This window comes from Dictyostelium purpureum (assembly GCF_000190715.1).
Source record: "Dictyostelium purpureum unplaced genomic scaffold DICPUscaffold_156, whole genome shotgun sequence".
Classification (NCBI taxonomy): domain Eukaryota; phylum Evosea; class Eumycetozoa; order Dictyosteliales; family Dictyosteliaceae; genus Dictyostelium; species Dictyostelium purpureum.
The window spans coordinates 24,612-48,577 of NW_003519493.1; the positions used below are offsets into that span (position 1 = coordinate 24,612).

At 23.8% G+C, this 23,966-nt stretch overlaps 9 protein-coding genes across 9 annotated transcripts; 6 read left to right on the top strand and 3 right to left on the bottom strand.

Annotated features, from left to right (window-relative positions):
• Positions 1-26: 26 nt before the first annotated feature.
• Positions 27-4,865, bottom strand: DICPUDRAFT_153313 (uncharacterized protein; the record flags this gene model as incomplete). Its single annotated transcript, XM_003288962.1, has 2 exons — positions 27-3,597; positions 3,682-4,865. 2 exons carry the CDS (start codon positions 4,863-4,865, stop codon positions 27-29), a joined length of 4,755 nt encoding a protein of 1,584 aa, XP_003289010.1.
• Positions 4,866-5,373: 508 nt separating this feature from the next.
• DICPUDRAFT_153314 (uncharacterized protein) lies at positions 5,374-7,022 on the bottom strand (the record flags this gene model as incomplete). The annotated part of the gene is made up of 3 exons (XM_003288963.1): positions 5,374-6,066; positions 6,145-6,414; positions 6,513-7,022. The coding sequence occupies 3 exons, from the start codon at positions 7,020-7,022 to the stop codon at positions 5,374-5,376; spliced, it is 1,473 nt and encodes a 490-aa protein (XP_003289011.1).
• A 677-nt stretch (positions 7,023-7,699) lies between these two features.
• DICPUDRAFT_55807 (uncharacterized protein) lies at positions 7,700-9,381 on the top strand. Its single transcript, XM_003288947.1, has 4 exons — positions 7,700-7,774; positions 7,860-8,064; positions 8,141-8,423; positions 9,230-9,381. Exons 1-4 carry the CDS (start codon positions 7,713-7,715, stop codon positions 9,268-9,270), a joined length of 591 nt encoding a protein of 196 aa, XP_003288995.1. The 5' UTR covers positions 7,700-7,712; the 3' UTR covers positions 9,271-9,381.
• Positions 9,382-11,163: 1,782 nt separating this feature from the next.
• DICPUDRAFT_88308 (uncharacterized protein) lies at positions 11,164-12,073 on the top strand (the record flags this gene model as incomplete). The annotated part of the gene is made up of 4 exons (XM_003288948.1): positions 11,164-11,225; positions 11,477-11,523; positions 11,614-11,681; positions 11,759-12,073. The coding sequence occupies 4 exons, from the start codon at positions 11,164-11,166 to the stop codon at positions 12,071-12,073; spliced, it is 492 nt and encodes a 163-aa protein (XP_003288996.1).
• A 143-nt stretch (positions 12,074-12,216) lies between these two features.
• DICPUDRAFT_88309 (uncharacterized protein) lies at positions 12,217-14,000 on the bottom strand (the record flags this gene model as incomplete). The annotated part of the gene is made up of 4 exons (XM_003288964.1): positions 12,217-12,315; positions 12,411-13,508; positions 13,588-13,797; positions 13,884-14,000. The coding sequence occupies 4 exons, from the start codon at positions 13,998-14,000 to the stop codon at positions 12,217-12,219; spliced, it is 1,524 nt and encodes a 507-aa protein (XP_003289012.1).
• A 626-nt stretch (positions 14,001-14,626) lies between these two features.
• On the top strand, positions 14,627-16,097 carry DICPUDRAFT_79778 (uncharacterized protein; the record flags this gene model as incomplete). The annotated part of the gene is made up of 4 exons (XM_003288949.1): positions 14,627-15,026; positions 15,092-15,125; positions 15,207-15,573; positions 15,648-16,097. The coding sequence occupies 4 exons, from the start codon at positions 14,627-14,629 to the stop codon at positions 16,095-16,097; spliced, it is 1,251 nt and encodes a 416-aa protein (XP_003288997.1).
• A 637-nt stretch (positions 16,098-16,734) lies between these two features.
• DICPUDRAFT_55809 (uncharacterized protein) lies at positions 16,735-18,126 on the top strand. The gene is made up of 2 exons (XM_003288950.1): positions 16,735-17,050; positions 17,201-18,126. The coding sequence occupies exons 1-2, from the start codon at positions 16,782-16,784 to the stop codon at positions 18,099-18,101; spliced, it is 1,170 nt and encodes a 389-aa protein (XP_003288998.1). The 5' UTR covers positions 16,735-16,781; the 3' UTR covers positions 18,102-18,126.
• Positions 18,127-18,938: 812 nt separating this feature from the next.
• On the top strand, positions 18,939-19,373 carry DICPUDRAFT_88311 (uncharacterized protein; the record flags this gene model as incomplete). The annotated part of the gene is made up of 1 exon (XM_003288951.1): positions 18,939-19,373. One exon carries the CDS (start codon positions 18,939-18,941, stop codon positions 19,371-19,373), a length of 435 nt encoding a protein of 144 aa, XP_003288999.1.
• A 373-nt stretch (positions 19,374-19,746) lies between these two features.
• On the top strand, positions 19,747-23,883 carry DICPUDRAFT_79781 (uncharacterized protein; the record flags this gene model as incomplete). The annotated part of the gene is made up of 9 exons (XM_003288952.1): positions 19,747-19,750; positions 19,795-20,046; positions 20,131-20,424; positions 20,498-20,809; positions 20,879-21,094; positions 21,152-21,241; positions 21,303-21,608; positions 21,672-22,031; positions 22,112-23,883. The coding sequence occupies 9 exons, from the start codon at positions 19,747-19,749 to the stop codon at positions 23,881-23,883; spliced, it is 3,606 nt and encodes a 1,201-aa protein (XP_003289000.1).
• Positions 23,884-23,966: the final 83 nt, after the last annotated feature.

Consider the following 23,966-nt stretch of genomic DNA (forward strand, 5'->3'; position numbering starts at 1 on the left):
TCAATTTATTTAATTAAATTTTATTTTTATAAATCTATTTTTATATTTGGTTTAAGTTTTTTAATATAACTATAGGTATCTGGACGTCTAAAAGAGTTGAGAATTTTAATTTGATTTAAATTTGTACAGGAAGAAATAATTTTAACAAGTGAACCATCGCTCACGGCGAAATCACGAATTGAAAGTAATGTTAAGGTTGAGGCTATATGCGAGTTTGATAGAGCAATCATAGAGTTGTCAGTTAAATCATAGCAGCATGATAAAGATAGTTCTTTTAGTTGGGTTAGATTTTCTATCATTCCTTTAAATGAGACATCGTTGATATTCTTTGGGTACTGTAATTCAAGTGATTCGATATTTGGATAAATGGAACCAATATTTGGGATGTTACGTGATGGAGCACTTATATTAGAAATGGTTAGTTTCTTTATAGATTTGTTGCATATTAATTCGCTGGTATCGTCTTGTTTTAAAAGTTGGTATTTATTTGAGTCGATTGCAAAGTTCTCCAATTTTAATAGATTTAATAAAATTGTTTTTATTTCTTGATCGTTAATATTATATCTTATATCTAAAAATCTAATGTTCACCAATTTTGAAATAAAGTTTGAAAAATCATCGTATGGCTTATTTGCAAAGAATTTTAATGATTCCAAAGAGTTGGTCCAATATTTTTCGACACCATTTGATAATTGATTATTTTTGAAATATTCTAAATATGATGAAACATCTAATTCTCTTACAGGATATTCCTTAAGTACTGCTAATTGTTTATTGATTATGTCATCATCATTAAGTTTAAATGATACCAGGTTTTTACATTTCTTCATTAATGGTTCCAATTGCATTTCTTTTTCAAATGGCGAGTCGACGATAATTCTTTCTGTTGATTCTGGAATAAATTCGATTCTTATTTTTTGTGTTGATACTCTTAAATAGAATGATTCAAGTTTTGTGCAGGTACCCAAGAGTTCTAAAGTTTCCAAAGGTACTTCGTAACAACTTAAATGAATTTCTTTTAATGAATCTTTTGAACTTGATAAAACTATATGCAAAAATTCTGAAGGAAATTCGTTATCTTGTGATTCAAATTTAACTAAATTACTAAATTTCATTTTGGAATAGTCTATCTGTGGTAATGATTCACCATCTTTACAGTTTGGTTGGTATTTGCCACTATTAATGGTTAGTGTTTTGATTTGAGCAGAAACATTTGATAAATCTTGAATAAGAAGTGGGTAGGTAGTTTCGTTTAAGTATAAAACTTCTAAATGGATGGTATTCAATAGTGACTGATTTCCAAAGTTGTTGTGGGAACGTTTTAAAGAGATATAGTCTAATTCAATTCCAAGGGCTTCAGTGAGGGTACTAACAATGTTTTCATTTGCAAAAACTTCTTTAACAGCGTTTTTAGCCATTTGGTTAAATGGTTTATCTTTTATGAATCTGATCATTCTCTTCTTTAATGATGGAGACTTTAAAGAATATTGTAATAATATGGATAATGTAACACGTGGGTAGCATTGGGATGTTGTTGCTTCTTCGATGAAATCATCTAAAATATTTTCATTATATGAAAATGATCTTTCAATATATTCCCATGCTAGGTCGATAATTGATTGATGATTAAATTCTATACCTTTTATACAACATATAATTTTTGTGATTGATGAATGTGTACAAAATGAATTTGATTGGGAGGTTCTAAATATTAAAACTGATATTATTTTTAAACTATTAAATAAGTACTCTTCATTACTTAATAAATTGTTATCTTCATCATTATTATTATTATTATTATTATTATTATTATTATTATCATTATCATTATTATTCTCTTTTAATTTTAATAAAATTTCTATTACAACCAATAATTGATGAAATGATACTGATAATAATGATTCATTTGTAATTTTTGTATAGTATGGTGAGTATAATGAAGCACTTTCAAATAATAGTTGAATTATAGTTGATTGTAGATTAGAGTCACTTATAGCTAATGAAAATAACTTGTCGTAAATTTCTTTTGATTTTTTAAATTCGCAATGGACATCTAAAATAGTTGCTAATGATAAAAGGTTATTTGGGGTCTCATTATAACGCACTGAAAGCATTAGTTGATGTTTTGAAGAGGATTTTAATGATTGATTAGTTGGCTTCATTTTTAATAGTTCGAAATCAACCAAACCTAATAAATGATATAAAGTTGAATCAGTAGTTGAGGATTTTGAAGCCAAGCAAAGTTTTTGTTTACATGCCTCTAAAAGACTGGTCTCTTCGCTAAAATCACTATTGAATCTGTTAAAGTCAGGTTTGTTTAGCGGTCTACCAAAATAAACTTGATTTGAATAAATTAACTCGATAGCTTTCATATATAGAGAGATACCCTCGGATCTAGCTATCATATTGCTATGTTTGACGACAGGTCTAATCTCTTTAATATCGGTATAGAAAAAGTATGGTAAACGTGTTTTCTTATCTTCTATACTCTTTTTTAATATTGTTTTAATACGACTTGAAATTTTAATACCTGTTTTTGATTGGAACTTTAATAATACACGATAAATGTTTGTATTTGTTAATAGGTCGAATTTGTGATCCATTTCTTCTTCAGATAAACCAAAAGGACCAAACTTCTCGGCCAATTGATTCTTTACTATAACGGTCCAAAAATCTTTAGTGTTTGCCGAAAACTTTTCATTACCCATAATTCTATTTAAAAACTCCACGATGATATGAATACAACGTTCTTCGGAGCCGACATAGTGGCCAGTTAGATGTAGTCTTTGGTCGTTTTTAATTTGATTTTTAAAAACTCTTGCTAACATTTCGTTTAAGATATGCTTTCTAAGTGTTGGGTTCTTTATTAAATGTCTAATTTTTCCAAGGTATCTAATATTAATGCCATATTTATGAGCTTCAATAGAAATATCAAAGTCGTCGATTTGGTTTGAGGATTGCTTTTCGAATCTGTCCCAATCTTTTTCTAATTCTGATGCTGCGTGCGGTATAATTTCGTCGAAAAGTTTTCTTGTAATGTCATCGATATCCTTGTTATATTCTTCGCATAATGGATCCAAAGTACCCCATCCAGAGTAAGCATCTGACGATAGTGGTTTTTCACTTTGTTTTAAAAGCTCTGGTCTAATCATCTTAAAGAAGATATCTCTAACAGAACCTTGCTGATTTTTCTTTTCTTGATTTTCCACTATATAGGATTGTGGAGGTAATAATCTGCCAAAATCAACTACATAATATTGATTGTTTGATTTATGAATCTCAAGATCACCCGGTCCAAACATGAATTTTGGATTTAAACCAGTTAAGTGACCTCTTAAGTTCATTGATTTTCCAATTTTTTCCATTATTAAATTTAATTCTTCATCATCGGTGTGCACAGTGTTACCGGCATCTGATGAACCATAAACCAAAGTTTGCTTATTAATTGGCAGTACTGACATTGCAACAAGACGATAGCCAAAATAATCAATGATACACATTAATGGGACATTAACTCTATCGGCAAATTCATTGTCTAAAACATGTTGAAAAAAACTTGATAAACTCTTTAATTCATTACCAGCAGCTTTATTGGCGCTATTTTTAAAAGTTTAAATAGAAAAAAAATATTAATATATAGTATTTTTTTATATTTTATAAATAAATTTAATTAATATTTACCTTGTTTCTGAAGGATATTTACCTCCATAAAGATACTGATCCCCAATTTTTTGATCATATGCGAATTTGAATAATAAACCAGCACATAGATATTTTTCGCCTCCAGCAACACCACCAATATCAATTGGTTTGATTGTTTTCTTTTCATTTGGTAAAAACATTTCTTTTAATATGATATAGCCATAGTTTTCAGCGGCCTTTACAAAATCCAATGCTAAGAAGGTTAGTTTTTGAAACTTCTCTAAAGATGGTGTTAGTCTAAGTAATGTTTGAAATTCTTGATTCCAATCTCTAGACTTGTTATTGATCTTTTCTTGTAATCTAGTTTCTTTATAATATTTTTCTAATTTTAATTTTTGTTCCATATTTTGTTGCGAAGCTGATGTTAAGTCATTAAGAACCCCATCTGAATAGCTACTATATGGTGTATTTGATCCGCTTTTATAACCATATCCATAAGAACTAATACCACTGATACTATTGGTGCCATAATTTGAAGTTGATTCAATATCGCTACCATAAACACTATTGCCACCATTGGTTCCATATATGCTACCACCACCATAACTACTGGCAGAATAAAGTGAGCCAGTGGAATCTGATTCTTCGCCCACAATCTTATTGCCATTATTTAAATTATAGTTTGTTTCACTTTCGCTTTTATAGTTTATTGAATAGCTTGACCCATTTGATTCATTTTCACTTTCATTAACTTCAGAGTTTTCTTTATATGCTGAGTAAACATTGATTTTGCTTTCTTTTAAGAGATTTTCCATACTAACAGTAATGGCTTTATAATTTGTATTAGTTTTGAGTTGTAATTGATTAGCATTGTCATAACCAGTATTAGTATTAGAAATACTACTGGAGATACTATCACTATCTGTAGTATTATTAACAATTGTTGTTGGTATAGCTGTTCCTGTTGAATTAATTGTTGAGTTATCTCTTGTGTTGTCATTTTTGTTATTATATTTTTTTCTATTATTATTTTGATTATTTTGATTATTATTATTATTATTATTATTATTATTATTATTATTATTATTATTATTATTATTATTATTATTATTATTATTATTATTATTATTATTATTATTATTATTATTATTATTATTATTATTGCTATTTATATTTGATTCTTTTATTGACCAATAGCTTAATATTTGTTTAAAATTATCCATTTGAAAAAAAAAAAAAAAAAATTTTAAATTTTAAATTTTTGGTGATAATAATTAAAAAATAAAAATAATAAAAATAATTATAATAACCACCACCTTTAATTAAAGGAGTGTGTGAATGTAAACTAATAATACCAAATTTTGATTTTTAAATGAAAGGTTGGTTTTTTTTAAAAAAAAAAAATAAAAAATATAAAAAAAAATAATTTATTTTTTTAAATTAAAATAAATTACGTTTTTGTTTATATTTTGTACTAAAAAAATTCATAAAAAAAAAAAAGAAAAAAATCAGATTTTTTTTTGTAAATTTGTTCTTTTATTGGTAATTAATGATCATAAGATTTTTTTGTGCTATAAAAATAATGCATATGAAAAAAAAAAAAAAAAAAATGAAATAAAATAAAAACTATATAAACATTGAATACAATTGTTTCTTTATTAAAAAAAATAAAATAGATATTCTAATTTATAATTTATAATTTATGATTTATTACTATTTGTTATTTATTTATTAAGAAATTATACAAGGTGTTTTATTATTATAATTGTCATCGCTGTCACTTGATTCATCAACTAAAACTGATTTTCTATAATAGTCATCGTAATCTATATATTCTTCATCTTCGTCATCATCATAATATGATTGATTCCTACTATTTGTTTTTATTTTGTTTTTATTTTGAATATGTAGTTGGTTTTGGTCAACGGTTTCTTCATAAATAGTTGATAATAGTTTTTGAAAATCGAAAATATTATCGTTCATTTCTTCTTCTTTATAATTCAGTATTACTTCTCTTAAAAAGTAATCTGTTTTATCTGAGAGATGGATTGAATATGCTTGGTAAACTAATTCGAGGGAATCTATATTTTGACTATTGTCCTTTAAAGTTTCAAAAAAATCTGACATGCCTACTTTTAATAGTTCTTTTTCTAACATTTTTAATAAAGCTATGGAAAGACGAAACAAAACCTCAATTGCCATGCCATTAGCACCCCAAAAAAAATAATCCCAAATGGTAGAGATGGTTTCTACTGGTAAAATATATACAAAAATTGTACTCCACCATCCTTGAATAAACATATACATTTGAACACCTTCGTTTGATAAATGTTTTGCTAAGGTTGGTAAATGGTTCTCTAATTCTTTTTCAAAAATTGTTAAATAACTTGGTAAATAACTTTTTTTTTTAAAAAAGTGTCTCATCTAATATTAATAATTGAATAATAAAATAGTGTTAATATATAAAAAAAAAAAAAAAAGATTAAAACCTTAAACACCTACCCCATGTTTTTTAATTAACAAATCCATCATCCAAAACGATTCTTCTTCATAAAAATAACATAGTAGAACTAAGCATAAATAGTTCATACCTTGAGTATATTGTACTTCTTCATTGTATATTGCATATGATTTTAAAACTTTAAATAATGAATCTTTGCTTTGAAACTGTTTATCTTTCATTTTTATTTTATATTGACTTGATGGAAACGTTCTAACTGCGTCTGTCCTAACATCGTTTTCAATTTCTTCATTTGGAGTCTCTAAACATGTCTAAATAATTATTGTTTTTGTTTTTATTATAAAGTATAAAAATAATATTAGTATAATTAAATGGTTTATAATTTATATAAATAGATTTAATAAATTACTTTATAAATATTTTTATTGTTATCATTATTAACAAGTTTATCTAAATCCTCCATTAACGACCAAATTTTAGTTCTGTATTCGTCTGGTAACCTTATTTTATTTTTAATATAATGTTCTACTTTATTTTTTAAAGACATAATTCTTGTCATATGTTTATGTGGAAATGGATAATCCTCGAAAAAATAGTTCCAAGGTTTTGATTCATCTGTACCATCTTCACCACCTGGATAATTTGGGTCATATTTGCTATATTTTTCTTCAATACTGTTGCTATTATTTGCTTGATATGAGTTATATAATTGATAGGTTATATTATTTACATTTATGCTATTTTGTTGTTGTTGCTGTTGTTTGGGTGGTTTTTGTTGTGATTGTGGCTGTGATTGTGACTGATCTAGTTGCTGCTGCTCTTGTGAAGGTTGTTGATTATTTACATTATTATTTATATTATCATTAAAGTTATTTTTATTGGTGTTATTATAATTTTCATCAATAATAATACTATCCATTCTATTTATGTGTTTCTTTTATTTTTTATTTTGTAAAATCTATTATATATATTATATAACTAAATATATATAAAGAAAAAACTTTATATTTAAAAAGACATAAATGTCACCTAAATTATTGTATTGTTGATGACTAGAGAAGTGATTTTATATGATAAATAAAAATCATTAAAATAGTGATGTATTATGAATTTATGAATATTAATATTATGAGAGTTATTATAGAAAGAGATAGTACACCCTTTCGAAATTTTTTTTTTTAAATAAAATTTTAAAATAAAAAAAATAAAATTTTTTTTTTTTTTAATTTTTTTTTTTTTCTAATTTTTTTTTTAATATTTCAGGAGAAATAATAATTAAAAAAAGAAAAGAAAGATATTTATTGTATATAGATATAGTTTATATATTATTATAATTATTATTATTATCAAATTTGGTGATTATATAAACAATAGTGGCGATTTTATAAATAACAATAACAAAAATAATAATAATTATTATAAAATTGATTTATTAATAAATAAATAATAATTTTGCAAAGGAGTTGTGTTTTAAAAATTTATAAAAAAAATCTTTTTTTTTATAGTCAACTTTAATTTTTATATTTTTTTTTTAAATTTTTTTCTAAATTTTTTTTATTTTTTTTTAATTTATTTTTTTACAGACACAAAAAATATAATAAATCATATAATGGCAATTTTTAATTTAGTTGATCAAACATCTTCATACGGAGCTTATCATAGCAATACTGTGTATGTTCATATAGATATATATTAAAAAATTATAAAATTAAAAATTTTTTATTGATCCCTTTTTTTTTTTTTAATTATTTTTCAGCAATAAATTTATTCATATTGTTTTTGTTCCATTAATTTTACTTACAGCATTTATTTTTATTAATAATTTACCACACTCTCCATTCCTCGAAGATTTATTAGCACCATTAAATAATGTCAGTAAAGGATTGATTCCATTTGCATTATCCACCCCATTGGCCATTGCTTTAGCATTATATTATTGTTTTTTAAATGTCAAAGTTGGTGTAAGTATCAATTTATATAAAAAAAAAAGAGAAAAAGAAATAAAAGAATTAATAATAATAATACTATATTATTTAGTTAGTATCAATGGTTTGGATTTTAGCAGCAAACTATGTTGCATTTTCATCAATTAACAAATACGGATTAGAAACTGCAACCTATTATGGTATTATTATCCATATTTTATCATGGGTATCCCAATTTGTAGGACATGGTGTATTTGAAGGCCGTAGACCAGCTCTTTTAGATAATCTTTTCCAAGTCTTTATTGCACCATTCTTTGTTACATTAGAGGTTATCTTTATGTTTGGTTTCTTTAATCGTACAAGAATCGAAGTTGAGCACAAAATCAAACAAAATAGTAAGTACAAAAAAATTATATATATAAAAATATATAAAGTTTAGTAGTAATGATGATTGTTTTGTATTTTGTATTTTGTATTTTGTATTTTATTTCTTTTTTTTTCATGATTCAGTAATTTTTATATATATTGGTATTACCAAATAATATTTAATCTACATTTGATTTATTTGGTTTTTTATTTAAAATAACTTTATAATAATATAGAAAAATCAAAATTAATTAAAATCAAATAAAAATAAATGTTGATAACATTATAAACCAACATTAATAAATAATACAACTGCCAAATAAAAAATGATAGTTATACAATCACCTTTTTAGTTGTTATTGGATAATAAACAAAAACTAATAATAAAAATAACAACAACAAAAACAATAATAATAACATCAACAACAAAAAATATTTAAAGAAACCACAATCAATTATGCAGTATGGTATATAAGAAAAAAAAAAAGAAATGAAAATTATTTATTAAATAAAATATTTTCTCAATTTCAAATACTGCAGAAGGACATGGCAAATAAAGATCAAAATGATGATATACTCTTTCTATTTTTTTTTTTTAAAAAAAAAAAAATCAATCACAGAGTATTGATCAATTTATTTTAAAAAAACACCCCCATTTCTTTTTTAAATTTGGCTCACAGATAAAATAGTTTTTTTTAATATTTGGCTCATGTATTTCCTTCGTCATCATCAAAAACTACAAAAAAAAAATTTTTTAGTGTCATTTAACTTATTTTAATGTCGCCTAACTAATTATTTTTTTCTTTTAATTTAAAATTTTTTTTAATCTTTATAGTTGCTCTCGCTAATGCTAAACAAGGTAAAAAGATTCCATAAATATAAAAAAGTAATAAATAAAAAAGGATATAACTCAATAGTCAAGTAAAATACAGCAGTTAAAGAAATAAAAGTCATTTTAATAAAACTAATATAATTTTATATATCTATAAAATTTCTTTTTTTTTTTTTTTTTTTTTTTTTATATTTTATTATTATTTTTTTTTTTTTTTTGTTTAAATTTTAAAAAATAAAACAAATAATAATTTAAATAGTATACAACTATCTCAATAATATCTTAATTAAATTGTTTTTGATTATTATAATTAATAATTATGAGTAGATTTTATATTGTTTTGATATGTTGGTTTTGAGATAGAGGTTTTTATAAAAAAAGTAATAAATTCCCTTGTGTGGTAAGTATGTTTAAAAAAATGAATCTATAAATTTAATCATTAATTATATATAAATTTTAATTAAAAACATAATGATTATGTGTGATTTTGGGTATTTACATTTGTGTGTGTATGTGTGGTGTGTGAATTAATAATCATTTTTTAAATATAATAATAAATTTGATTTTTTAAAAACTTTTTGATTGAAACCAATAGTTTTCAATATATTTTTATAAAGTATAATTACTTTAATAAATTAAACAATGTTTTGATCAAAATAATATCATTATTAGAGAAACATAGCCAAAATATTTTATAAAACCAAAAGTTTAGATAAAAGATCATAAAAGTCACGCTTTTGAAAAAAATATTTATACACAAATGAATATTTAAGCATGCACATATCATCAATTTTAGAAAAACAGATTTAAATAAATAAACCACTTTTAATTTCAAATATGATTTTCATAACAAATGACCAAAAATAAAAAATATTATTTATTTTTTTATTTTATAAAATGATCAAATTACTACAAGTTTTATTTTATTGATCATGTTAAATTATTCATTATAAATTATAAATAATAATATATTAATAATAATAATATAAAATAAAAAAAAAAGGAAATAGAAAAAGAAAAAATGTTAAAGATTGGAGAAATTTTATGTTAAATTATTTTTTTTTAATTTAAAAATAAATTATAAGAGAGAGTTTTATTATAGTACTTGTATCCTTATTTGTTTTTTTAATCAACTACATTTTTTATTTATGTTGTATGTGTTATAATATTTATAAAAATTTATCATAATTATTGTGACATTATATCTTTTTAAAAGGGTCGACGAAGGGGAAATGTGAGTTTATTTGATAAGGAAAAAGTTTTGTTTTAAAAAAAAATTATTTAATACATTTCTCTTTCAATTTTTTCAACTTTTTTTTTTTTTTTTTTTTAACAGATTTATTAGTGTGTTATTGTTATTGTGTCAAATGGATTTTTTTTTTTTTTTAATAGTTTAAATTAATATTTAATATTAAAAATAATAATTAAATAATTAAATAATTCCAAAAAAAGAAACAGTTATGATAGAATCTAAAAATTATTTTAATATTAATTATTTCATTTAACAACTAAATTAAAAGTTGTATGATGATAAGCAGATTGGTTCAGAAAAAAGATAACTATTTAATTTCAAAAATAATAAATTAATACTTTTATTACTAACAATCATAATAATCATAATTATAAATGATATTATTAATAATAGCGTATACTATTAAATTTTTTTTAAAAAAGAAATTATATTATTTATAATTTAATATTATTTTTTTTTTTTTTTTTTTAAAAAATATAAATTTAAAAAAATTTATTTTTAAAAGTATTACCCAAAATTAGTATACTTTTTTTTTAAAATCAAAAAACAAAAATCAAAAAATCAAAAATAATCATAAAATAATCATAAAATAATCATAAAAAAAAAAAAAAGTAAAAACAAAAAAAAATAAAAAACAAAAAACAAAAAACAAAGAATAAATAATTATTAATAATTACTTTATAAAATGGTGTTATTTAATTTACTTGATCAATATGGTTTTTATGCTGTTCATCACAATAATAAGATGTAAATATATACATAGTAAAAAAAAATAAATAATATAATTTTATATGTATATATAAATAATCATAATCATAATCATTAAAAATAAAATAAAAATAAAAATTCAGTGTTTTATTTAAATTTTAATTTTAAATTTTAAAATTTTAAAATTTTAAATTTAAATTTTAAAATCATATTTATTTTTAAATTGTAACTAAATTTGTATTAACACACATTTTAATTTTTTTTTTTTTTTTTTTTTTTAAAAAAAATAGAAATAAATTATTACATATTGTGGTTATTCCTGTTGTTATATTTACATGTTTTATTTTTATGAATAATTTAACCGAATTTGAATTTATAAAAATATATATTGAACCCTACACAAGTATACTATATGATCATATTCAAGTCAGAATAAGCACATTGGTGGCACTGGCTTTGTCATCATATTGTGTATATTTAGATACCAAAATAGGTGTATGTTATTGTTATATATTACTTTATATTTTTTTTAAATATAAATTTTTAATTTTTTCATTGTTATTACACTATAGGTTATAACTTCGATATGGATAATGTTAACAGATTATTTAGCAAATAGCAAGATTGATAACTTGGGTTTAGAAAAAGCAACCACAGATGGTATTTCATTATTAGGTATATCCTTGGTATTGCTAATCATAGGACATTTAATATTTGAAGGTATCACACCAGGATTACCATCAGAACCACTTGCAATGTTTGTTGCCCCATTATTTATAACAATGGAGTTATTGTTTATGTTGGGATTTTTAAATCAACAAAGATTGAAATTCCAATGTAGAATTAATAGTTATTGTAAGTACAGAATAATTTATATAAATTTGTAATTATTATAAAACCAATACTAATTATTTATTAAATTTATTTAATCTAGTCTTTGATAAAGAAATGAAAAAACGAAAAACATTTAGTATAATAAACTCTGTATTTTAAAAAAAAAAAACTATTTATTTTGTTTCATATATATTTTTTAATCAAAATAATCTTCAATATCGATTTCTGGGTTTAAAATTTCTGGTCCATATCTTGATAAATCAATATGATTTAAAATTAAGTTTTCGAAAGTTTCCTAAAGATTTATTTATTTATTTATATTTTGAAAAAAGTTAAAATTAAATTAATATTTGGATTTACAATAGTTTTAATATATGTATATATTATTACCTCTAAATCTGTATTGCCAATTAATAACGAACCAATTAGTTTACCATTTTCTAAAATCACTTTGACATATTGTTCACCCAAAATCTCTCTTGTATAGATTTGATATTGTTCTTGATTTGACAAATCTAAACCTTGACCATTGTATAATCCTAGCATTATTACTTTGAAACCAAAAAATTTAGTTGCATGTGCAAACAATTCAAATTCAAAACTTGTGCAAATCTCTTCCAGGTTATCTTCATCCTTGGTACCTTTGACGGATTGTTTCGCTATACATTGGGCTGCATATCGGCCCATAATACGTGCTTGACTCCATAATCTCATTTGGAACCACACCTTTGAGTCATTCCATTCGACACTACATACATCACCTGCTGCATAGATATCTTTAATTGAGGTTTCCATTTGCTCGCTGACCACCAAAGCATTCTCTTTTGATAGGGCAACATGCTCGCTCGGTTTTCTATTCTTTAATAATACATTGGAGTTTGGTATTACACCAGTTGCCGATATAATAAAATCACATCCATACACATTACCATTATTTAACTTTGCATAAATTGGCCATTTCTTTTCGCTTTCGTTTTTAAAGTTTTGTTGATTTATAAAATTATTTGATTCTTTACTGTCGTCGTTATCGTATATTTCTGTCACTATTGTTTCGTACTCGATATTTAAATTGGCGTTTACGCTATCGACCATTTGATTTTGGTTAAAATTATATTTACTGTACCATTGGGGCCCCAATGCTGAGCCACTTTCATTTTTATAAACTGATGAGTTTGAAATAGTTCCTGTGTTATTGTTTTCCTTGATCATGATTTCGCTGTCATTATCATTACTATCTTGCTTTTCTTTTTGTTCTTGTTTTGATTTAAATAGAAAGTTGGATGCGTCTTTATCGAAAAATGCATTACCAATATGTTTATCTTTGATTGACCATACAATTTCACAACCTTTAATTTCATGCACTAACTCCAATGCTATACCGCCATTACCCACTATTAATATTCTTTTTGAATTTTCTAATCTATCCTTTAAATCTAAAATTGAATCTGTATCTCTTATTCCTATAAAATTATTTGATGATTTAATTACCTATTTTTTTATAAAAAATTAATAATGGACTCTATAATCTTATGATCAGTATACAATATTTTAATTGACACTACTTTACATTTGGTTTTGCTCCTGAGCAAATTGATAAATAGTCAAAAGAGAATCCACCCTTATCTGTTTTTACTATTTTATTCTCTACATCAACGGAATCAACATCACATACAACAACATTGATATTTGGACTATTAAATTCCACATCGGTAAATTTAGATTCAAATACATCAAATGATTCTAAAACTTTACTAATTTTTTGAACATTACAAACTGTCTAAACATAAGGTAAAAATAGAATATTAGTATTTATTATTATTATTTTATTATTATTATTATAACCATTTAAAAAGGTCAACAAACCTTTAAAATTGGTGAGCATGATAAAATTGTTACTTTATCATTTGGTTTTAAATAACTGTATGATTCTGCACAAGTTAACCCTGCAATCCCACCACCAATAATAAGCAAATGAACCATATTATTATTATTATTATTATTATTATTATTATTATTATTATTATTATTATTATTAATAATACTATTCTAATGAAAATAAATAAAAAATGAAAAAGTAATGGTTAACAACACACCCACACACAAACACACATACAAACACACAAGTAATCTATATACAATTAAATATTTATTTTTTATTTAAACCCACAAAAAAAACATACAAACACACAACTTAAAAATAGATTTAATTATCACAAACAACAACCAAAAGTGTTAAAAAAAATTGAAACAATTTAAAAAAAAAATGAGGAAAAAATGAAAAAAAATTAAAAAAAAAAAAATTTTAATTTTAATTTTAAATTTTCAACACACACCTATTTATATCTTCTTAAAATTATAATAAAATATATTTTCAATCGAAGTTAACCCCAAGCCATAAAGAAATTCTATATAAGATAAACCAAATGTTAACACTCATGTGAGAAAGTTTTTTAAACTTGCTGAATTAAAATAAATAAAAATAAAAATAAAATGAAAAAAAAAAAAAATTTTAAATTTAAATTAACCAAAGTTTTTATCTTTAAAATTTATTGTATTGTAATACAATTTTTATTTTTTATTTACTGTTTATTACAAATAAAAAAAAAATGTTAAAAATTGTTATTTTAATATTTGTTATAGTAATTATAAATATAGCTTTGGTATCTGGTGAAAACTGCCCCTATCCTTTAAAATATAGGGAAAAGGGAGGACTGTATGTGGAGTCTGAAGATTTCCATAATGTCGACTATACACATGGATATGTATATGCGAGTGGAAGTAAAAACGAAACCAATTGTCTGTTACCATGTCCAGGTCCAATTTATAAAGAAGAGCACCTATCCAAGCTATCCTATCTTTCAAAAATATCGGGTACCATTTGCTTTGTATCATCTGCTATTATTTTAAAAGTTTCCTCCCCTATTTTAAATAAGCCCCCATTTAATAAGCAAACCCTTTCCAAAATGTTTTTAGCACTTGGTATTTTTTGTTTTACTTTGACTGATGGTAAATATTATTCTCTATTTTTCACTTTATTTAAAAAGCTTTTAATTTTAAAATTTTATAAATAGTTTTTTATTTTGCTGTAGGGGAAAAATTAATATGGTAAATATTATTTCTATTATTTTATTAATTTATATAATACTAATTTTTTTTTTTTTTTTTTTTTTTTTTTTTTATAAATAGCCCATCAAAACACAAATATGCAAGACAAAGTGACATTGGCTGTGGTATAACTGGTGTATTGTTTCAATATGGAAGTTTAAGTGCTATTTTCTGGTGGTTTTCATTAGTTTTAGATTTATTTCTTAGATCAAAAAAAATAGGTTGTAGCGCCAATATTGAAAAATACAATGCAATTGCTATTCAAGTAATTTCAATATTTCTAACCTTTATACCATTTGCAAGATATGGTTATGGCTATTATGTATCGGGTATAACCTGTTGGATTTTAGATGAAATAGACACTATGTTTTTCTTTTGGATACCATACATTATTTTTCTATCTCTAGGAAGTATTTTTATAATATTTATTGCCATCTACATCTACAGAGTAATTAAAAACTAATTAAAATATTAATAATATTATAATAATACTAACTAAACATTTCATTTTATTTATTTTAGATTTCAAAAGAACAAAAAGTGAATGAAAGAAAAGGTTTGGTTTCAATTTTAGTAAAGCAATATTTGTCGATAATATTTATATGGATTCAATTCTTGCTATTATTGGGATTTTGTGGTACCATCAGTTTGAATATGGACCAATACAATGAAAAGATGGGCAAGTATATTGACTGTTTAATAGAGAAGTCAGATAACAGATTGTGTAATTTGGAAACCATCCCATTCGAATTAGAATTTTCCGTATTGTTCTTTTTAAGATTTATTGGTTTCGAAATTTTAATATTATTTACAATTTTAGTTCCAAATCAAACCTTAGAAATAATTAGATCAAACAAAACAATTAGAAAGATATTTAGAATTAGTAAACATAGTGATAATTTTTACCGATTTAGAGATAATGAACATGAATTAAGTGGTAACATTAATAGTAATAAATTGGTATTAAAATAAAAACTAATAATAAATATAATAAAAATAATAAAAATAAAACAATTTATTATCAAAAACTTTGTTATTATAATAATAATTTGGTATTGTTTTTTTGAATAGGGTGTTGTTGGGAAAAATGAATTTCTCATTCAAAAAAAAAAAATTAAAAATAAAAAAAAACCATTTATTTTTGTGTGTGTATAAAAAAAAAAAATCATCATTAAACACCAATTGTGAAAATACAATACAACATTACTATCCAGTAAAATAAATTAAAAAAAATAGATTTCTATTTTAAAACAAAAATAATGTCACGACTTCCAAAAAAGTATTATTCATATCGCTTTTATAAAAAAAAATTAAAAAAAAATTAAAAAAAAAAAAAAAACGAATAAAATTAATTTTTTTTTTTTTTTTTTAATTTATTTTTATTTTTATTTTATTATTTTAAAAAAAAAAAAGATTAAATCTCTAAAGTATTAATTGTTTTTTATTTTCTATTTTATTAAATTTATTCAAATAATAATAATAATAATAATTTTATTTGTATTTGTATTTATATTTATTTCATATAAAATAAAATATATAGAATAATAGTAGTAATATTTAATTGTATTATTAAAAATTTAAATTAGCAACAATAAAAATAAAAACTATAAAAAAATAAAAATAAAAACTATCCAATATATAACAAAATAAATAAATATGTTTTCATCAAGAGATAAAGCTGAAGTTAAATTATATTTTGATAGCTCAAATGAAGAAAATCTTAAAATTTTAGAGCAATGTCCATCACTTTACCAAGAATATAATGCCAAGGTAACTGATAATGACAGAATTAATAATATAGAGGGATCAGAACCAACCATTAGAAATGGTGTTACCTATTATCCACCATATTACCTTTACAATTCACATGTTATGAATTATTATGGTTCTTTTAAAATCCCAAAATTAAATTTACCAATTCGTCGGTATGTAAATTATATTTACAATCATTTTTTATTAATTATGTTTTAACATTTTTCTAATTGTTTTTTTTTTTTTTTAAAATATCTTTTTTTTTTTTTTTTTTTTTTTTTTTAAAAAAAAATTATTATAATTTTTATTTTTATTTTAAATAGTGAATCATTAATAAATCCAGCAGATAATGGAACCATTTCTTTAGATTGGTTCGAATTAGGAGAATTTAAAGAAGACACCCCAACAATTGTAATTTGTCATGGTTTAACAGGTGGATCACATGAACGTTATATTCAATATTTTGCTAGAAAAGCATATAAAGAAAAAGGATTTAGATGTGTCGTATTCAATTATAGAGGTTGTGCAGGCAATAAAGTAACAGCTGAAAAACTTTATAGTGCAGTTCAATTAGATGATATCAAATACATTACAGAATATGTTCAACAACAATTACCATCAGTTAAAAAATGGTTTTTAGTTGGTTTCAGTTTAGGTTCAGCAATTCTTGTAAACTATTTAGCAGCAGCCGGTAAAAACTCACCATATCTTGCACATGTTTCAATTTCAAATCCAATGAATATGATCGAATGTACCAAAAATCTCAGTTCAACCTACATAAATAATTTAATCTATAACAAAGGTTTAGCCAATAATTTGAAGCGTTTAGCCTTCAAGTTTGGCGATCGTTTAGAAAAATATGGAACTAAAGAACAAATTGGTGCATGTCAAACCATTATGGATTTCGATAATCTTGTTACAAGTAAAATGTTTGGTTTCGAAACTGCTGAACAATATTATCTCGCTGCATCATCATCACAATCCATTGATAAGCTCGAAAAACCAATTCTTTTCATTAATGCCATCGACGATCCAATCGCACCAGTCGCCGGTTTCCCATGGGACAAATTCAAATCAAACCCAAATACAATTTTAGCCACCACAAGATGGGGAGCACATTTAGGATTCATCTCTTACGAAGATCATTTATCTTTTTCCGATAAAATCGCTGTAGAATATTTAAGTACTTTTTTAAAAGACGACGCTCAAGATAAAACCGAATAAAATAAAATTATAAAATTAAAACATTAAAACAATGGCGATTCGTTGCTGATACTCTTTTGAAATTTTGATTTACACAATCAACATAAACATTTATTATATCTAAATTGAAAAAAATTATAAAAAATTAAAAAAATTAAAAAATAAACTTAGGCATAATTTTTTTTTTTATAAGTATTACTTTTTCTTTTTTTTTTTCAAAATACTTTATCACAATCATTTTTTTATATTTTTTAAGTTTTAAAAAAATCATAAGTATCATATATTAAAAATTATTAATAGTTTTAAAAATTTTTTTTATTTTTAAAATTGTGTTGTATTATTATCTTTTTACATTTATATCTGTAAATAATTTTTAAAATGAATTTATCCAATATTTGTATTTATCCAGGGTGTAACAGGAAAAGGCATAGTGCCTATCAATTTTGTAGAGCTTACCATGGTTATCTTTATAATCTAGGTAAAATATCAATTATTTTAAAAATTATTTATTCAATAAAAAATTTTTTTGATATATTTTTCACAAAACCATTGTGCGTTATAAAAGACTGTCAAGAATTTGTAGAGTTTGGTACTGAATTTTGTTCTGAAGTCCACTATAATTCATATAGTACAGGTCTAGTTTCCGAACTAAAAGAAAATGATAAAAAATATCAATCCGTCAAAAACCAATTTTTTCATAAATGGAATCATAAAGATAATCGCCACCCATTCCCTAATATACATAAAATTTTGAAAATAAATAATCCTCTTATTATCAAAACAAACTTTGAAGAAAAAAGAAAATTATTAGAAGAATCTGGTAATTTTTCATCAAAAACAAATCATCTAGGGGAATTTATGACACCTGGTAATGAAAATAGGAGATTTCATGGGACTAAAATCAACTGCTTTTTAGGATTAGATGGAAATATTACCACCTGTGACTCCACTTCATGCTATGTTTGCCGAATTATAAACGAAAGCTATAGACTACCACCCCTTACAAACCGTACTTTCCAAAGATTTGGTGCAGGTGTATACTTATCTGCTACTTCTTCCAAGAGCAATGACTACTGTAAATCAGTTAACAACAATGAATACAAATACATGTTCCTTAATAATGTTTTAATTGGGAGGGGTAAAAAACTAAAAACCAATAATAAAAGCTTAACAAGCCCATCACCTGGTTTCGACTCGGTACTTGGTGAAAATGGAGAAGATTTGAATTATGATGAAGTAGTTGTTTATTCAGTTGATCAAGTCATTCCAAAGTATTTAATAATTTATAAATAAAATTATTAAATACTAAGTTTATTTAATTAAAAAATAAATTACTGTAGTATGTATAAAAAAATTTTAATTCGGAAAATTTCAACGATTCGTGCCTGGCATCATGAAAAAAATTCCATTGGTTTAATTTAATGATGATTTTTTTTTTTGATTTTTTTTTTGATTTTTTTTTTTTATGCAAATTTTTTTTTTTTTATTTTGATATTTTTTTTATTTTTTTTTTTGATATTTACAATTGTTTTTTTTTTGGAAATGGGAAATAAAAATTATTTTTTATTTATTTCTTTTTTATTTATTTTTTTTTATGTAAATTTGATAGAATCAAAACTATATATTCAAGATGTAACACCAAATAAAAGAGAATATTTCAAATATGATGGGTATGTGAATACTTGCTCGTTTACATTTATATTTCTGGTTGGAGACCCAGAGATACCAGATTCAGTTGAACTGCACATATCAAATAATAATCAATCATTCGATTCTTATTTTTGGTCACCAATTTTACTTATTTCAAATACTACAGCAAGTTTATATGAAGTAACTATTAATCAAATTCCAATAGGTGTCTATAATCATAGTATTATTGCATATTATTCAGAATTACCTGTTTTCAGAAAACTTTATGCAACTACTCCAGAAAATATAGAATATTTTATCAACTATGAATGCTCAAGTAAGTATAGAATATAAATAAAATTAAAATAAAATAAAATAAAAAAATAATAAACTAACAAAATAAAATTTTAATTTACCAAAGTAATTCCAGATAGTTTAGAGTTAAAATCTTATTCACCTCGTGGTTTAGAGCTGGATGTTTTTGGGGATATATCTGCATATTTTCGATTTGAAAATGTAAAGTCTCAGGTTCATAGGATAAATTCCAATTGCTTTGAATGTTTTTTATTTGGTTTACCTAACAATTACAATAAAATTATATTTCTGATGACAGAATTAAATTTGGGGTATAACTACACACCCTATATTTCAATACATCCAAATGGAGGGGAGAAAGAAGTATTTTTCAGACCAGAGCCTTATTTTAATTTAAGCGGTAAATATAATTTGAAATTTTAATTATTTTTTTTATTTTTTTTATTAACTTTTTTTTTTATATTTGCATATAGTAACTGATAATATCATAGAGGCTCAACGATATCCAGCATTAGGTTATGATGTTCTGGCAAAACTTTCAGTTGGTTATGGGCCATTGTTTTCATTCAAGTCAATAAATAATCAATATACCTTACCATTTTATTTTCAATATAGTGATGAGGGTATACTTTCAAGTGATTTTTATTATAGACCCATTTCAAGCAAAGACGGTGTAACCAAATATATTGGTAATATTGATTACCTTTATGAAACAAATTACAACATAGGAGCCCAAGATGGACCCGGATATAAATATATTTTAAATTCTTTAATTCATGTTGAAGGTAGCTATAAGATAATAGTATTCTATTTATTTCTAAACTTATATTAACTATACTCTTTATTTTATAAAGATAAATCTTTTAACGATATGGGAGATAAATATAATTTCACTCAAGAAATTTCGAAAGATAATTATTTTACTGTCTCCTTCTTTTTAACCCAAACCAGTATTTTGGGGCCATTCAATATAGAGTATTATAATACCTACGAATCTACATTCCCATTTGGCCATTCATTAAGTGATAAACGTGGAATTGTTAAATTTTCATTCTTTACAGAACCAATATGTAAATATTTATATTTTTAAAAAAAAAAAATTCTATTTCTAATAGTTTTTTATTTAGCATATCAAGAAGGAAAATTTATTGTATCAGGCTATAACGGCACAAAATTTACAGAAGGTTTCAAAATAGAGGTCGAATCTATAGAATATGGTAAATTAATATTAATATTTAAAAAAAAAAAAAAAAAAACTAATTAATATTATTCCAATAGATCTTAGCGCGCCAACTTTTGAAGATATAGAATTTATTCATTTGTTTGATCACAACTATATATTAAGAATTAAACTAAAATCAAAATACGAAATTTTTAAGCTCCTAATCGACGAGAAATATTATTACCCAGTTGGACTATTGAATGGAACTTTGGAAGAGCCAACATTTGATTTCCATGTAGACCTATTTAACCCCATTACAGAGATCCTCGCTTACCATAGCCGTGAGCTTATTCTTATGGAGCCATATTACTATAGTATTAATCCTTTAAAATACTTTTCAAATCCAAAGTTTATTGATGATGGTAATTTATATAAAAATTTTAATTCCAATAAATAATTAAATATTAATTTTTTTTTTTTTTTAGATTTTGATATCTTTAATATAACTTTTTCAAAAATGTTATATTATGAAATTGATGTTACCAATAGAACCGTAGGTAATATACTATACTTCAACTATACAAATATAAATATCGAGACACCTATTGCCCTAGTACTTTTCGATCCAGTTAATAAATTTGCATCATCCAAACTAAACTTTAACGATTATCCAACTGATAAGCTGTGGTATTCAAGATGGAACTCCAGTTTAGAACTATTCCAGATAGAGTTTTATGTAAATTCATTACCTGGCAAAATTCCATATGGTTTATTTTTTGATTGCAACAACTATGTCCCAAGTAATTCTTTATCTAATGACTCTCAGCTTAGGGTTATTTCAAAAAGTATTATTATTAAAATATATATTCAAATAATAGTTTTAAAAACCAAATTTTAACATTTTCTTTTATTTCTCTATTTTTAGATTTAGATTTATATGGTCCTATTTTTGAAAATTTAAGCAAATTCCCTCTTGAACCACCTTTGGACATTGGTTTTAATAATTTTAAACAAAAGCAAGAATTAGAAGAAAATGAATATTCTTTGGGATACACTTTTAATATTATAGATGAATATAATGGATTTAAAGAAGGTTATATTACCCTTAGAAATATTGATGATGGATCGTTATACAACTTTACATTAACACCAAAAGATGCTATTAGTGGCACCAAATATAATGGATCTTATGCTATCAAAGTTAAACTCTCAACAGAAAATTGTGTTGGTGCACAATTTGATTTAATAGAAGTAAAGTTGTTTGATGAGCAAGGTTTCAACTCTACATTCTCCAGAATTACCTTTAGTGGTGGTACCTCATCCGCAAATGGACTATCAAACCCCTTTATAAACTATTTAAATAATCCTTACCTTTTGAGTGTTTATTTCTTTTGTCCAACACCAATAGAAGACCTTTCTAACCCAAATTTATTACTCTTTGAAATAGTAAATGCTCCAAATGAAACAAATCCTATTGACGTTGGGTCCCATAATAGATTTTTAGAATTTAAAGTTATAGCACAAGATAAAGATTCCGGTTTGAAGAAAGGCCAATTTCCAATTATTTACGTTGCCACAACGAATCTCAACATATATGAATGTAAAAACATTACTTCTATTGATGAAATCGACCAATTTACAGCCCAGTTTAATTATAAATGTCAACTACCTATTGGTTATGGTTATCCGTTTGGAATGGTATTCCAACTTTATACCATAACAAATAATGGTGGGTTGTATTCAGGTTTTACCACAGACGATTTAAATAAAGCAGGATTCAAATATAAAATCGATCGAACTGAAATTATAATGTCTTTAAATTATCCATCCATTGCAGGTACCAATAGAATTTTAAAACAAGATAAAGAGATTTGGATATATGGAAGAGGTTTTAGCAAAGTAGATCAAGTATCTTTAGTTTTGCCAAACAAAACCAAAGTTAAAGTTGAAATCGATAAAAACTTTAAAAGTGCATTAAAATTAAGAAACTTGCCAAATGGGTTATCAAGATTCTTTATTGAATTTACATTTCAAGAAAATAGCTCCACCCAAGTATACCAAGATGACTATGAAATCATTATTGGTAATGATATAGATAATACCCCCGACTATGAAATTAATCCTGACCAAGTATGTGAAGGAAAACCAAAATGTGGAGGACCATCAAACGGTTATTGCTCCAGTACTGGTTGTGTGTGCTATTCACCATGGATCGGCAAAGATTGTTTATCCCAAACAATAATAATTCCTGATATAGATATCGATGTCAACGAACCAATGGCAAATATATCTCATAATGATAAAAACGTAATATATAAATCAATTGTGTCAATAGTATCACTTAGAGAAATAGATATCACTGGTAAAATTGTTTTTGAAAAAAAATTTGACAAATGGAACTACACAAAGCTATCAAATGAAAGTCATCTCTATCAAAACGACATATCTGATAATTCAAATATTAAAGCAAAACTTGTTTGGTATGAAAATGAAAGTAATGTAACTTTTGCAAATCAAATCATTCATATGAACCCTTCAACAATAAAATATACTATCGATATTGATAAATATCAGTTTAAATCAAGATTAAACTCATTGGAATTAATAATGTCAGCATCCTTTGAGTCATCAAAAACAAATGATATTTGCTCATCATCAGATTTTGGTAATACAACAAATGGGGATAACTCCATTTAAAAATTCAAGTGGATAATAAATCATTATATGGTAGATTTATAAAAAGAGCTATTTATGATTACATTTCAATTAAAACCATTTCA